General features: G+C 32.2%; 1 protein-coding gene across 1 annotated transcript in view; it reads right to left on the reverse strand.

The window, feature by feature from the left end:
• The window catches only part of Cdh9 (cadherin 9), a 137,139-nt gene that overhangs the window by 32,262 nt on the left and 89,459 nt on the right, over positions 1 to 15,418 (reverse strand). The window contains exon 3 of the mRNA XM_004848670.3: positions 1,975 to 2,269. Within this exon, the coding sequence (XP_004848727.1) occupies positions 1,975 to 2,269 (295 nt within the window). The remainder of the gene's footprint in view (positions 1 to 1,974; positions 2,270 to 15,418) is intronic.

Below are 15,418 nucleotides of genomic sequence, written 5' to 3' on the forward strand. Positions count from 1 at the left end.
CCCAAAGTTGCAATCAGAGTCACACAGATGCCTGTTACCTGTTTTTTCAGTTTGTGGGCCTCCTACCCTTGGAAGGAATGTGACTGGAAATGGCTCAAAATCTAATTTTTCAGGCTCACACTATTGAAAGCTGTACTGCCCACAACTTAAAGCTCGTGTAAATGAAATGCAGAAAGCACTTTTGGAATCATAAATCCATAAGCATATTTTCATTTATAAACTTTACATTGTGTATTTTATTGTGAAGTATTGAATCATTGAAAACTTTAAAAAGTAATGTATAAGTGTTTAGTTTTTATATTGCTACATATTCAATAAATATAAATACACAGCCGATGACACTTTTATTTAATAAGAGAAAGAATACATTTGATTAGGCAGAGAGTTGATAGAAATGTGTACAGTGAGAGAAAATAGTTCATGAACTATCACAAAAGAATTTAAGAGAAAATACAAGTTACTAAAATGTAGGCATCAGTAGTCTTTGATAGAGGGAATGTTCTGCTTTTAAAAGTGAAATAACGCTTCAAAAATTTTTAAAGTGTATTCAACTTTGAATCAATTGTGATAAAAATTTCCCAAATTCAAGTATTTCTTTCATCATAATTGTGTCTTTCATTTTTCTAAATATGTCAAATCTTTCTGAGGAAGGATGAGAGGAAAGTTTTATATTGTCAAATGTCAAAATATCTGGCAAAATAGCATGCATACAAAAATACTATTTTATAATAGCTAGAATGTTACCAGAAGATCAAATTACTTGAAAATTCACTTCAGTTAGAAGTTGATTAGGAGAGCATAACGTTAGATAGAACTTCATCTCAAATATAAGTGCACAAAAATACCATGCTGTGTTCCTAAATTAGCCTACTGCTACACCAATATAGATAATCCAGGTAACTGTACTGAGTTAACAGGTATTGAAGTAATATTATTCAAACACATTAATTCATTGTTTATTCCAAAGCTTTATGGTTTCACAGGATGCCAGTCTAAATTTATGAGTCTCTTTCATATAAATGAAGGGAATATCTGAAAACATAATAGAGCTGTATTATGTATTATGCATGAGGGTAGACATACTAACTTCTTCACAAACTCTTAGTTCTTCTGTTAGTACACATAATTAAGAATTTTGCACCAAACTCTCAAGAAAGGGATGTAAATTTTTTCCTTTAAGTATTGAAAATATTTTGTACTGATACATTTATTAATAATAATATCAGAAATAGAACTCAAATAAATTGCATTACATTTGTGAAAATTCTTGCACATTTTTGAAATTATAAATTTTATCTTTCTTTAGAAATATTAATGATGTAAGAGTTAGATCTTCTATCATTAACACACACAGATAAATTTTTGTATGATTACAAATTGTGTATAAAATCATAGGGAATCTTAAAGAGAGAAATAATTATTTTTTTTGTATGATAACCAATGTTTTATAATGCAATTTGTGCAGAAACAATACATGAATCTTTCCTTGATGGTATTAGATTATTTGATCTTAATTCATTTGCTAAGTCTTCTTGTATCCCGTGTTCCTAATTTTAAAAATGGGGATTTAAATATCTATTTTCCATTTCTACAACATAAGATTATTTTAATGATCACATGAAACAATCCAGAGGAAATATGTCAAGTCCCAGAATTAGTTGTTATTTTTCAAAGTAATATAAGCAAAACTGTCCAACACTGCTATCTCTGTTATTTCTTTCCTTGCAGGCAGCAATGCATTTTACTTGGTAGTCATTTGCATGGCAGGTGTGTAGAAATGAGAGTGTTAGTTCCCAGGAAGTGAAAGAACTTACAGTATAATATGAAACCTTAAAATACACAAATTGAAAATAATTGGAAAAGAGTTACAGCTCTTATTTTGAAAAATGCCACGTAACATAACTATATATCCATAATAACTATCTTAGCAATCAAACAGAAAAAGTTAGTTCACATGGATTAGTTTATACCTACCAACTCCAGACATTTCCGGAACACTGGCAGTATATAAGTCTTTTGTGAATTTTGGCTCATTGTCATTGATATCATGGATTTTAATGATAAATTCCGATTCTGGCTCCACCTGCCGCCCGGTCTTTCTGTCTATAGCCTTGGCTCGAAGAATGTACAAGGATTTTTCTTCTCTGTCTAATTTCTTTGCAGCATGAATGTCTCCTGTCTTTTCATCTATAACGAACAGACTGCCAGCCCCATCTCCTGTTAATATGTATTTTAAATTTCCATCTCCTTTGTCTTGGTCAGTGTGAAGCTTTAAAGAAGTAGAAAAGAAGACCTCTGTAAATACATGCATTATTATTACAGTAAAAGTAAATTTGGCACAAATAAATGTATCTCCACATAACATGACTACAATGATTATTTTAATTAATATATTAATTTTCATGGGGGAAATCTAAAAATTTCAGTTTCTGTTATACTAAATCTTTTCAAACAATTGTGTTTAGATGTCATAAATAGCTAGATTTAAAATGGAATGAAAATAAATATATCTTTCAAAACAGTGTTTCAAAGGTATGCATGATTTGAACATTATGAAAATTTAAACCTCTAGTGCATTAAAAGAAAGAAAGCTATTAACCTAGATCTTGTGTGTAAAATATCAATGAATCTGGATTACATTTAAATAGCTAAACTCAAAGCTGTGAAGAATTTTTGAACATATTATGATGATAAATTTAAGATGGGTACCTTTCTTTGAAACTAATTTTTATCTATTTTGCTTATAATATTATAGAAGTAGTTATGATTTTGTACTCAGAAAGACCAATCAATGTAAGAATTTAGAACTCCTGGATTGTTTCCTGTATGGCAGTGGGAGAGCACATTTCCAATGACACTCTCTGCCTTTACGGAAAATGATATATTTTATGGACATGTTAAATTCTAGGTGATACAAAACTTTTCCTCTGTACTTATAAAGAATGCCTTAAAAATCTGACAATATTTTTATGCATTACATTCTTTAATGACACAACAGCTCCATAAAAATGATTTTTAATGTTCAAAGTTCATCAAATACTATTGGAAAGAAATAAATAGATTCACAGAAAATTTGAATTGGAAAAATTTTAATGTTTTTGCAATCCTAACCCAATTCTGAAATGCAGACTTAAAAATGTCAACTAACACTAATTATATATGAGTATGGGATGCAATATAATGTTTAGATGCATGTTCACATTGTAAAGTGACTAAACCATTTTAAAAAGATGAAATTCTGATAATAAACAAATCTACCATCCCACATAACATTTTTTTGTGGAGAGGTACAGAGAATTAAATAGGAAAGTGTGATGTTGATCAACTGTCCAAACTTTCAGCTACACAGGAGAATAATACACAGTGACCTAGTGTATACAATTGAGAATAGAAAAATAGTAATTCTTTGATTATTTTAAAATTTCTAAAATAATTTATTTCAAATATACCTGGAATTCTAAGCAGCCAATCCCACCCATGTTATTTTATATCATATAATTCACAATTCACATTACGTCCTGACCTCATCACTTTCTTCTATGTCCTATTCCATTGTTGACATGGCTATGGTGAAATCTTTTTTTCATGATAACCCAAATTAGGTGCTTGTTTCCTATTGTACACCTACTTTAAAGGCCATTCAAGCACATATAATTGCATAATCTTTTTTCTCTAGAATATGTTCTCCACTCTCTTTCTCTTTGGATCAGCTTGGCCTTTTTCTCCCTTGTATTTTTTCTTGGTCTCTATATCGATCTCCTGATTCTGCTGCCTCTAGCCTAGGTCTGTTCCAAACAACTTCCAGTACTAAAGATGGTGAATTTTGTACGTAACTAATATGACCATGTAACTATTCAGCTTAAAAATCTTCAAAAAGGCTCAGTGTTTACAAGTTCTACAAATCAAGGTCAGTCTCCTGCAAATTACCCTGTTACACTGGGCAAAATGTTTTCTTTTTATATTTGTTTCTATTAATCCAAGCCTTTTCTTTTAAAAAGGGTAATGCTCATTTTGAAAACTATGATTACTTTCATTATTGGTGTATTTGCTTTAATTTCACTACCTTATTTATCCATCCTCATTAATCTTGCCCTTGTTTCTGGAGACATCTCTGCCATTTTCCTAAGGCTTCTCCAGGCATTTTATCCTTACTCATTCTTCTTTCATTTTACATTTATATTTCAATTGTTGGGAGGCTTGCACCCACTTTCACACCTGAGGCTTGCATTTGTCTCTTTCACCTTTTAATACTCTTCTTTCTTTTCTGGTTTCCCTTATCTAAATATTTGTCATATCTCACTTTTACATTTCCGGCATAGGTATAGCTTCCTTCTCTCAACAGATTAAACTGGATGAGCTTGTGTGGTAATTACACAGTACACTTGAGTGCTTATCTGAATCCTCCCCAAGTTATGTATAATAGCTAACAATTCCTTCTAAACTATAAAATGCATTAGAGAAAGATGGATATGTTTTAAAGCACCTACCATATTTCTTTTAGCCAAATGATTCCTCTTTGTTTGGTGAGTAGCTTTCTGAATAAATACATAAGACTTATCCACTATTAATTATTGAAATATGTGATCATATGTAAAATTAAGCTTCTCTTTTTAACTTAAATTACATCTTAGAAATTTCTATGTTGTTTCATTACAAAATGTTATTTTGATGTCTAATTTCAAAGTATATATAATACTTTTTACACATATGCTTAAATTATCCTTATATTCTAAGAGAAGAGAAAAGAATAAAAACACATAATAAGTGGAAAAATTAAGAAAAGATGATAGATGACTAAAGAATGATATATATATGAGTCTATTAATTTGACAAAAATTGTAAAATCAATTTCACTAGCCTAATTAATGTGTAATGGAATCATCTGCAGTCATTACAATTATATTACAATTAAATATGTATATTGTTTGAACATATATGATTTTATTTTATATTTAAAATATTAGCAAAAACTATTGAACCACTGATATTACAAAATTTTAGATTTATTATTTTATATCTCATTATTATAATTCCTATTAAAATACTTTTAATCATTTAATTAGAAATGGTACATTTTGTCAATTATTTCAAACAATGTAATGTATACATATTAAAAGAGTTTATTTTAGCCAATATTTTTCAAAAATGTATTTAACTGGTACCGGGTCATTTAGCTCAGTTGTTCTGCCACCTGCTCCACAAGCGCAAGGACCAGAGTTCAATCCCCAGTACAAAAAAAAAATTATTTAACTGGTACAAAAACAAAAGAATTTTCACAGAGAACTATGTAATGTTTTATGTATTATACATTGTGCTGTGTTTAAATCAGGTTAAATACATTTTCTGTTGATTTATTATTTTTATAATTAAAACTTTCTTTTACCTTTTTGAAATACATTATTATTATCTATGATCACCCTACAGTCTCTTTTACCTAAGCATCCATTGGTCAACCTTGCTCCCTCCTTTCCTGCTGCCTTGCTTTATACAGGTATTTTTTTGATCAAGAATTTCATTTTAAGATAGAAATCTCCTAGTAGCTATTTCTGGTGCCATGAAGCAGAAAATATCTTTTATAGTAAAATACTGAATAGCTATGTTTTGGATGTCATTACTCTTTAACACATTTAGGATTTATAGACATCAAAGGTAAAACCTATTATACAGAAACCCAAATACAAATAAGAACATTGTACATGAACATAAACTTCAAGATATTTTATACTATCACAATTAAGTAAATGAAAGTGAAATCTTGGGTCTCAATGAGGCACCTAATCCTCCCTCTAAGGAAATAATTTGGTTCTAATCCAAACATGAAAAAAGTGCCTAGAATAATAAATCCTCAAAAACTTTATGAGATACTATTATCCTTAAACAGTATCATTTTAGATTTTCCTCCTTACAAGCTTTGTCTTCCTAGAAATTGGAAAAATTAAACAAGGGTACATGCAGAATATGCTAAAAATTATTAAATACATGTCTCATATTTAGTAACTTGATTGAGCCATAAAGTGTTAAGATATTTGGTTAAATATTACTCCAGGAATGCTTTTAAAGGTGTTTTGGGATAAAAAATATTTAAATTAGTAGATTGAGTAAAGCAGATTGGTTTTCCTGGGGTGAACTGGGCCTTATCCACTTCTCTAACAGTAGAATGTTGTCTTAAGATGATGGAGCAAAAGCTTATTATCCTCTGTAGGTAACAATTCTCCTTTGGAGAAGCAGTTATTGGCCAGCTATTGAGCCGTAGAGATGGAATGCTTAAGGGTTAACAACTTATTATGTGGCCTGAGCTTCTGTTCATGTTCTGACCTGTGTCATACGATGCATAAAGTCATAATTTTGTCGGGCACAGCAGCTTCCCAGATCCTGAAGGAAAGAGTAAGCTAAATGAAGAAAGAGCAAAAATTGCTAATGTTCCCATTTCCATTACAGTGCATTCCCTGCTTCAGACTGTTATGGCTTCCTCAGGAGTTCCCTACAGTGGGTGGAGAGAGGAAAAGAAGGCCCAGGTTGGTTTACAGATGGTTCTGCACAATATGCAGCACTGGCTAAAATCAGACACCAGTCACATTACAACTCTTTTCTACCACTCCTAAGAAAAATTATGTGAAATTAAATCTTGCCAGTGGGTAGAAGTTTGAGCTATGCACTATGGTTTACTTTATTAGTAAGGGCATAAGTGAAATTTCATGCCAATTCATGGGCTATGTTAATGATCAGTGTCTTGGAAGGAATGTGATTGAAAAACTTCTGACAGAGAAATTTGAGGTAGAGATATGTTGATAGATTTCTCTGAGCAAAAAAAAAAAAAAAAAAAAAAAATGGAAAGATGTTTGGTTCCCATGTGAATGGTCATCATCAGTGACTTCAGCAAGTGAGAATTTTCAAGGTCAAGTAGAGCCGATGGTCCATGATGTGGTTACTACTCAGTATCTCCACCACTGCCCACTGTGCTCATGAATAAAGGGATCTCTGTGGAGAAAAGAGATTCTATCTAGGCTCAGCAACACAGACTTCCATTCCCTTAGCCCAGCTGGCTACAGTCAGTGTAGAAATATTCAATCTGCCAGCAAAAGAAACCAACAATGAGTGCTCATATGGCATCTCCCTCTAGTGATTAGTCAGTGACCTAAGAGGTGGCTGATTGCAATTCACAGCCTGTAGCATAGAAGGGGCAAAGTATTGCCCTGACAAGAATAAGACTTAGGATACAAATTTGCCTTGCCCAAATACCATGGTTTGGTTAAAAAAATTCCATATTAGAACTTAAAAAAGATCTCGTCTATACAAATTGCTTCTGAGCATTACTCAAAAGCAAAATGAACTCAATGTTCCCATGCTGATGAAATTCACTGATCTGGCCATGTTCTCTCTCCTAACAACAGAGATCCTTCAGAAAGTAATATTAATGGAATTCTACCAGTTAAACAGCCATGATTCACTTACGTTTTTATCAAGTAAAAGGAAAATATTGAAGGACAGTGGAGGAAAGTTGTTATAAACATTATCTATGATAACCCGAACATTTGCAAAAGTGAGGACATAATTTCCATGGCTATGTACTTGTTATTTTTTTATCAATATGTTTGGCTATGTTTGTGTATATATTACACATATCTTTGTTTTCATCATTATCTTATTTCTTTATTATGTTAATACAAAATCCAAATATTCAAGTTTAGTGCATTTCAACCAAAAAATTGCAAAGGTATATGAACATGCACACATTATACTCAAAGTGATGAAAACATGATATTTAAATAAAATGTTCATTTTTAAAAATTCTTTCTGGATTTCACCAAAGACTACTTAGAAGCATGGTATTAGTTTTGAAATATTTGATTTTTTGCAATTTTTTTAATTGATTAAGTTTATGGGTACATTTTAGGTATGCAATACCATGACATTCATCATTGGCAATTTGTACCTTTACATGCTATATTGTGATTCTTATTTTTTTTCCCTGTCCCTGACCTCTCTTTCACCTCTCCACCCCTCCCTATTTACAAAGACTTTATTTCTGTTTTTTCCTTTTCTCACATTTAACCCTTTCCCTCCTTTCCTTTCCCCTAACCTTTCCATTACTCCTTCCCCTTCCCCTTTGGACCGTTTTCTTTCTATTTCACATTATCTTTTATACACTTTGATCCTTATTTACACTTTCAGTTTCTCACACCAGAGAAACCATTTACACATGTTTGTTCTGTTTATTTCATTTAACTTATGACCTCAATGTGCATCCATTTAGCTATAAATGTCTCTAGTTTCAGCCAATAACAAATGCTGACAGGGCTGTGGGGAGAAAGGAGCCCTTCTCCATTGTTGGTGGGAGTGCAGACTGGTGCCAACACTGTGGAAGTCAGTATGGAGATACCTCAAAGAAGTAGGGCTGGAGGTCCCATTTGACCCTGCTATTCCTCTCCTGGGTATCTTTCCAAAACAAAAGAATCATACCACAGTGATATATGTGCACCTGTGTTTATAGCGGCACAGTTCATAATAGCCCAAACTTGGAAACAGCCCACGTGTCTATCAATTGGTGACTGGATAAAGATATGGGTTTTTTTTAAATAAAATGAAGTACTACTTGGCCATAAAGAATGTTATTTTTGTTTTCTAAGCTTTTTTTTTATTGTGAAAGAAAAATTTTAAAAGAATCCAAAGAATAAAAATACATTCTGCAAAATATAACAAGAAACATGAAGTCATGTAAGAAAAATACCCCCAAACAAAATAATAGTGAGCATTTTTACAATATTAATGGAATTTAATTTTCAGAGTAGTTATAATTTTATAGCAAAATTGAGGGGAAGGAAAGGTATAGTAGTTTACCGTATAATTCCTTACCCCACATGTGAAAGTCAGTATTCCTCAACAAAAATGTACGTTTGTTCAGGACGATTAATCTATGATGATGAATCATTTTACCCTGAGTCTATTACACTAAGGTTCACTGCTAATAGTATACATTCTACAGATATGGACAAGAGTATAATGACATTCTATGAGTAAAAAATGCTGAGAGACTTCATTGTCATTGTCTTTCACTTCAAGAAACACTAAATGTCTTTAGGCAGAGTAGAAATAATCCTAGCTTGCGTACTTGACATACAGAAAGAAATGGCTCCTAGGGCCGAGATGTAGCTCAGAGGTACTGCACCTGCCTGGCAAGACCAAGGTCCTGAATTCGATTCCTGATGCTCAAAAAAGAGAGAAAGAAAGAAGAAAGAAAGAAAGAAAGAAAGAAAGAAAGAAAGAAAGAAAGAAAGAAAGAAAGAAAGAAAGAAAGAAAGAAAGAAAAAGAGAGGAAAATGAAAGGACTCCTGAGGAGAGAGTCCTGTCTCCAAATGCACTCGCTAAGCCTGGAGAGGGTTGGCAGCTGCAGTGATAAATCACGCATCAGCAGTGCTAGCCCCAAGAAAAGCTCATGGTTATGTTAGGTACAAACACTGTGTCTGGTCTTACTCTGAAGGTGACTACTTTACCATGGCCTTATAGATAACTGCATTAATGTATTTGTTACACTTAATGAACCAATATTGATACATTACTATTAATTATTTGATTGATTCAGAATAACTTTGTTTTTACCTAATGGTCTCTATATGTTCCTCATTGCATTCATTCTTCACAACTCGTTAAGCTCTGAATAGCAGTGACAAATTTTGAGACATTTTTATGTTTTTAATTACCTCAACAATTTTGAGTATATGTCAGGCATTTCACAATATGTTCCACTATTTGTGTATAGCTGATATTTTCATGATTATTCTCAGATTGTGTTTTGGGAAGGAACATCACCCTGGTAAATTGTCATTTTTCATCACATCTTGTTAGAAGTGTTAACATCGATTTGATATATAATTGTTTGTGTGAACTTGACTGATCATCTAGCTCAAACTTTGTTTTCATCCATTGATTTCCATACAAAGCTTCTTTATTTCCTGCTTTTCCTTACAATATTTCAAGAAATGTCAGTATGTGCTGTCAACACTTCAGGAGTGGGGAATTTATTGGAGGATGTAGAATCTACATAAATTAGTTGAGCTTACTCAGCATGCAAAATGTGCTTATTTTATCCAATTTATTACTTTATTTTTATTGACAGTGTGGATTCACGGGTTTTTATTTTTTGCTTTGAATTATTATCTCAAAGTTTATATTTTTGTTTTATCTGCATTTATCACATCTTTGTCCGTCAAGATCCCCTTCAGTTAATTCTTGTGTATCTTTGATGTACAACATTATCAGAGTGTGTGTGTTTGTGAGTCTGTGTGTGTGTTTATTACTTTCTGACACTGTGAGACAGTCTTTCATCATCCTGTATATTTTTTTGCCATAGTTACAGAACAAGCATCTCTTCAAGAGGCCGTAATTCTTTTTTTTTTAACAGGAGAATGACAGTAGAAAATAAGTTCTCAGTCCTTGGGAGTATTGTTGCTAGTAGTTCAGTGTTATTGATTTTATAGCTTATCAGTTCACAGTATAATGTGCATATATACAAAGCCATCTGTCTATCTATCTATCTATCTGTATGTGTGTGTGCATATATGTGTGTGTATGTAAAACTGCTTGTAATAACATTTATTTAAACATATGTTCATTCTCATGTTTACAGTTAGATGCTTTAACACACTAAATTCAGTCATTGCTTAAATATAAAATTATTAAACTATCTGGAGAATTCTATTAATCAAATCCAGCCCAATATTTATATAATACAATGCCCATCATTTCCACATGTTCTTCTCAGGTACATAGGCATGCAGCATTCATCAGATAATTCTATATTCTATAATGGGTTTTTATTGACAAATGTTTTTATATGACAGGTTTTTATATAACCGGTATATATATAACCTGCATGATGTCTGTCCTTCAAAACTTGACAGTCACTAGTATGCCCTTAAAAGTTTCAGCAGGTTTTCATTTATAACAAGGTGAAAAACTAAAATTAAAATCATCGTAGCCCTGAAAGTAACACAGAATGTCAGGGACAATTTTGAAGAACATAGTAGGAAAACTTATACTAAGATATTTCAAAACTTGTCAAATTACAATAGTGAGTACAGTGACATACCAGTTTTTGTATAGAAGGAAAACTTTTCATGCAGAAAATTGAAGTTAGACTCATATCTCTTACCATCTCTAAACTAAATTCAAAATGGTTCAAAGATCTAAATATTAAAACACAAACACTTGACCTGTTTAAAGATAAGAGAGGTAAAAATCTTGATGTCATAGACACAGGCAAGAACTTTTTTTTTTCCCATTCCTAGCCCTCCCTTCACCCCCTCCACCCTTCCCTATTTACAAAGACTTTCAAAGACTTTATTTCCATTCTATCCATTTCTCATCATGTTTCCTTTCCCTTCTTTCCTTTCCCCTGCCCCTCCCACTACCTCTACCCCTTTGGACATTTTCTTCCTATTTTGCATTATCAATTATTCATTCTAATCTTGGTACATTTTAAGTATACAATATAATGACATTCATCATTGGAAATTTGCACCTTTACATAATCTCTCTTGGTTCTTATTTTTCACCCGTGCCAAGCCTTCCCTTCAACCCCTCCATTCCTCCCTATTTACAAAGATTTTGTTCCTATTTTTCCATTTTCTCATACTAATCCCATTCCCTTCTTTCCTTTCCCCTACTCTTTCCACTTCCTTTCCCCTACTCTTTCCACTTCCTTTCCCTTTGCCCCTTTTCTTCTTATTTCACTTACCTATTATACATTTTAGTCCTTATTTACATTTTCAGTTTCTCATACCAGAGAAACTATTTGGTATTTATACATGTGTGTCCTATTTATTTCACTTAAGAGTATTGCCTCAATGTGCATACACTTAGCTATAAATATCTCTAATTTCTCATTTTTCATGGCTGAGTAGTACTCCATTTAAAAAAAAAAAAAAACCTCATTTTCTTTATCCAGTCTCCAGTTGATGGACATTTGGGCTGTTTCCAAGTTTTAGCTATCACAAACTGTGCCACTATGAACATGGGTACACATATATCACTGTGGTAGGATTCTTTTCATTCTTTGGGGAATATCCCCAGCCGTAGAATAGCGGGGTCAAATGGGACTTCTGGTCCTAGTTCTTTGAGGTATCGCCATACTGATTTCCACAATGGTTACACCAGTCTACACTCCCACCAGCAGTGGAGGAGGGTTCCTCTTTCCCCACAGTTCCTAGGCAAGGACTTTTTGAACAGAATCTCAGTTGCCCAAGGAATAACATCAAAAGCAAACAAATGGGTTTATATCAAATTAAAAGTTCTCTGTATTAACAAAGAAAAGAACCAACAGAGTGAAGAGACAACCTGCAGAAATGGAAAAAAACTGTCAACTCCACATCAGACAATTAACATCAAGCATATACAAAGAACCTCAGAGTGTAAGACTTTATTGAAAAATGGACAACTGAAATGAATGCACACTTTTCAGACAAAGTAAAAACGGCCAATAGATGCATCAAAAAATGCTCAACATCACTAGGGATTAGTTAGGTGCAAATTAAAACAACACCAGATTTCACCCAAAAAGGATGGGTAGCATCAAGAAATCAAATAATAACAAATCCTGGTGAGGCTGCAGGGAAAAAGAAACACTTCTACATTATTAGTAGGAATGTAAACTAGTATAACCACTATGTAAATTAGTGTAGAGTTTCCTCAGAATTTTTAAAATAGAAATTACATTCCACCTGGTTATTCCCCTTCAAGGTATCTTCCCATGAGAGTTAAGGCCATCATATTACAGAGATACATGCATCCCATGGTCAGAGCAGTACAATTCATTTTAGCTAAATCATGGGAGCAGCACTACATGTTCATCAACAGAGGAATGAACCCTAAAATGTGGTATTTATCATTTCTACATGGAGTATGACTATGCCATAAAGAATAACTTTGAGTCACCATGATATCCTAATGTTGAGTGAAATAAATCAAACACACAAGCTTAAATATTTTACTATTTCTCTTATCCAAACAAATTCTTTAAATCATAAATAAATCAAAGAGCAAATTAAAAGATAGACAACAGGGAAAAGTGTAAGAGATTGTTTTCAAATGGGAAGGGGACCAAGAGATGTAGGGGAGGGCAGGGGCAGATGTGTACAGAATTAGAATGTGTCAGGTACATATATCAATTACTAACAATGAATATATTGATTTGGCAGATCAAAAATGTACTAGCAAAAATAAATCAAAACAAAAAGTTCAGAAATAAACCCACAGGTACACTGTCCCTTGTGCTTAAAAAAAATCATCAATATAATATTACTAAACAGAAATCATCATTTTCCTATGCAGAAGAAATTTGGTATCAATCTTTTAAGATTATGAAATTTCATGTATAATTAACATCAATTGGAAAAATTGATTCAATATGTATTATAGAGCTAAAAATGAATACTTGAGCAAAATATCTTTAAAAAATAGGAACATGAATCCATGATGTTAGGATAAGCAAATATTTTTAGAAGAATACAATAGGCACTGAAAAATTATTTTATTAAAATTGAAATTGACTCAAGAAAATATGCACTTTCTTGCTTTTTTTTGTTTAGAATTGTTATGCCTTCTTGCAGAAATGATTATTTTATAATTTTTTAATGTTCATTATCTCCAATACTTTTTCTTGTTCTGATGCTGTGTCTGAAATTAAAAGACCTAATGCATCTTTCTTTTGAATAGTATTATCACCAAATACCTTTTATTTTCTCTTTTTTTTTGGTATTAGGGCTCGAACTCTGAACCTTGAGCTTGCAAGACAGGCGGCAGAACCATTGAGCTAAATCCCCAGCCTATATGTCTTCATTTTAAAGTAGGCTTACTTCAGAAAATGTACAGTTGTCTTTTATTCTATCATTTTGTTAATGTGTTTACACTATTCACTCACATTGTGAAAAATTCTTTTTTTTTTTTTTTTTTTGGTACCAGGGATCGAACTCGGGACCTTGCACTTGCCAGGCAGGAGGCAGAACTACTGAGCTAAATCACCAGTCCAGAAAAATTATTGATAGAGTTGAATATTGACCACATACAAAACTGTTTTCTAATCATAGACATTCTTCCCCTTCGCTCTTCTTTCTTTCTTCTCCTCCTCCTGTTCCCACTCTTTTTCTTGCCATATCTCATTTTTCTATTGTGTCTTCTATGATTCTAATATATATAAATACATGTATATTCTATACATCTTATACATTTATATCCTCATATATAATGTATATTTAGGTGCATATAGTGGAAAAGAAACAATGCCCAAAAGCAATCTTTTAACTTCTACTTTAGGAAAAGAAAATTAAATTACTATTCTAAATAAATGTTCTAATACCAAAACACTCATACAAGAAAAAATAACCTCAATATGTTCTTCTCCAACAGAGAAAATCAATCTAACATTGCTATCATTAGAAATGAGAAAAGACAGAGCCAAGATGGTTTTACTGGTGAACTGTAACAAACATGTAAGAAAAAAGCTGCTACCAAATTTTAAAAATCTTTTCCAGAGCATAAAAGCAAATAATTATATACTAACTCATTTCAGAGAGCCAGAATTGCCCTCAGTTCAATGCAGCAAAATATATAAAAAATGAAGAAAGAAAAATAAATGAAACTATGAACAGATGTCTCAGTGTCACTCACAAATGAAGATGCAAATAATCAAAATATCATATAATTATAACAACAGATTTAGAAAAAAACATTCAAAATCCTGTAACAGTCATGAAATAATTTCTCAGTAAGATAGTAATAGAGAAGGACTTCCTCGAAATGATAATCAAAAACACCTCCCAAAACACTTCATCTAACATTACATTTAATTGTGAATGTCTCTCTACATTTAATTATCTCTAAGATCAGAAACAACACAAGATGTACCCTCTCATTATTGCTATTTCATGAATTACTAATGTCCTATCCAATGCAATTACACATGAAAGAAAAATAAATGTATACTGATTGGGAGGGAAGAAATAAAACTGTATTTGTTTATTAATGCCACGTTCCCTGAAAATATGATCTAACAGGACAATAAGGGTTGGTCACTACCATGATGATGTCCAGTGTCATGCAGATTATAGGTCACTATTCTCTTGCTCAGTGGATACTCTGTTATCCCAGGTAAGGCAAGGTGATTGGATTATATTTTGAACTCTAGTTTTCAAGGCTGATTATTTTCCTGTTAGCTCTTGTTTTCTGGGAAATAGGATGATATGGTGGTTTATGTAGACCTCAAAAATCAACAATAATGACAATAACTACAGAATAAGATCAGTTAATATAATAAGTGAAAGTTGTAGGATACAAGATTGGTATACAGAATTCATTAATATTTATACAGCAATAAGAAGTTAGAATTTGCAATTAATAATGTAATACTACATGAACATCAAAAGAT

The sequence above is a fragment of the Heterocephalus glaber genome, unplaced genomic scaffold, assembly GCF_053883595.1.
Source record: "Heterocephalus glaber isolate CG9 unplaced genomic scaffold, H.glaber_assembly_v1.0 deba00001538, whole genome shotgun sequence".
NCBI lineage: Eukaryota > Metazoa > Chordata > Mammalia > Rodentia > Bathyergidae > Heterocephalus > Heterocephalus glaber.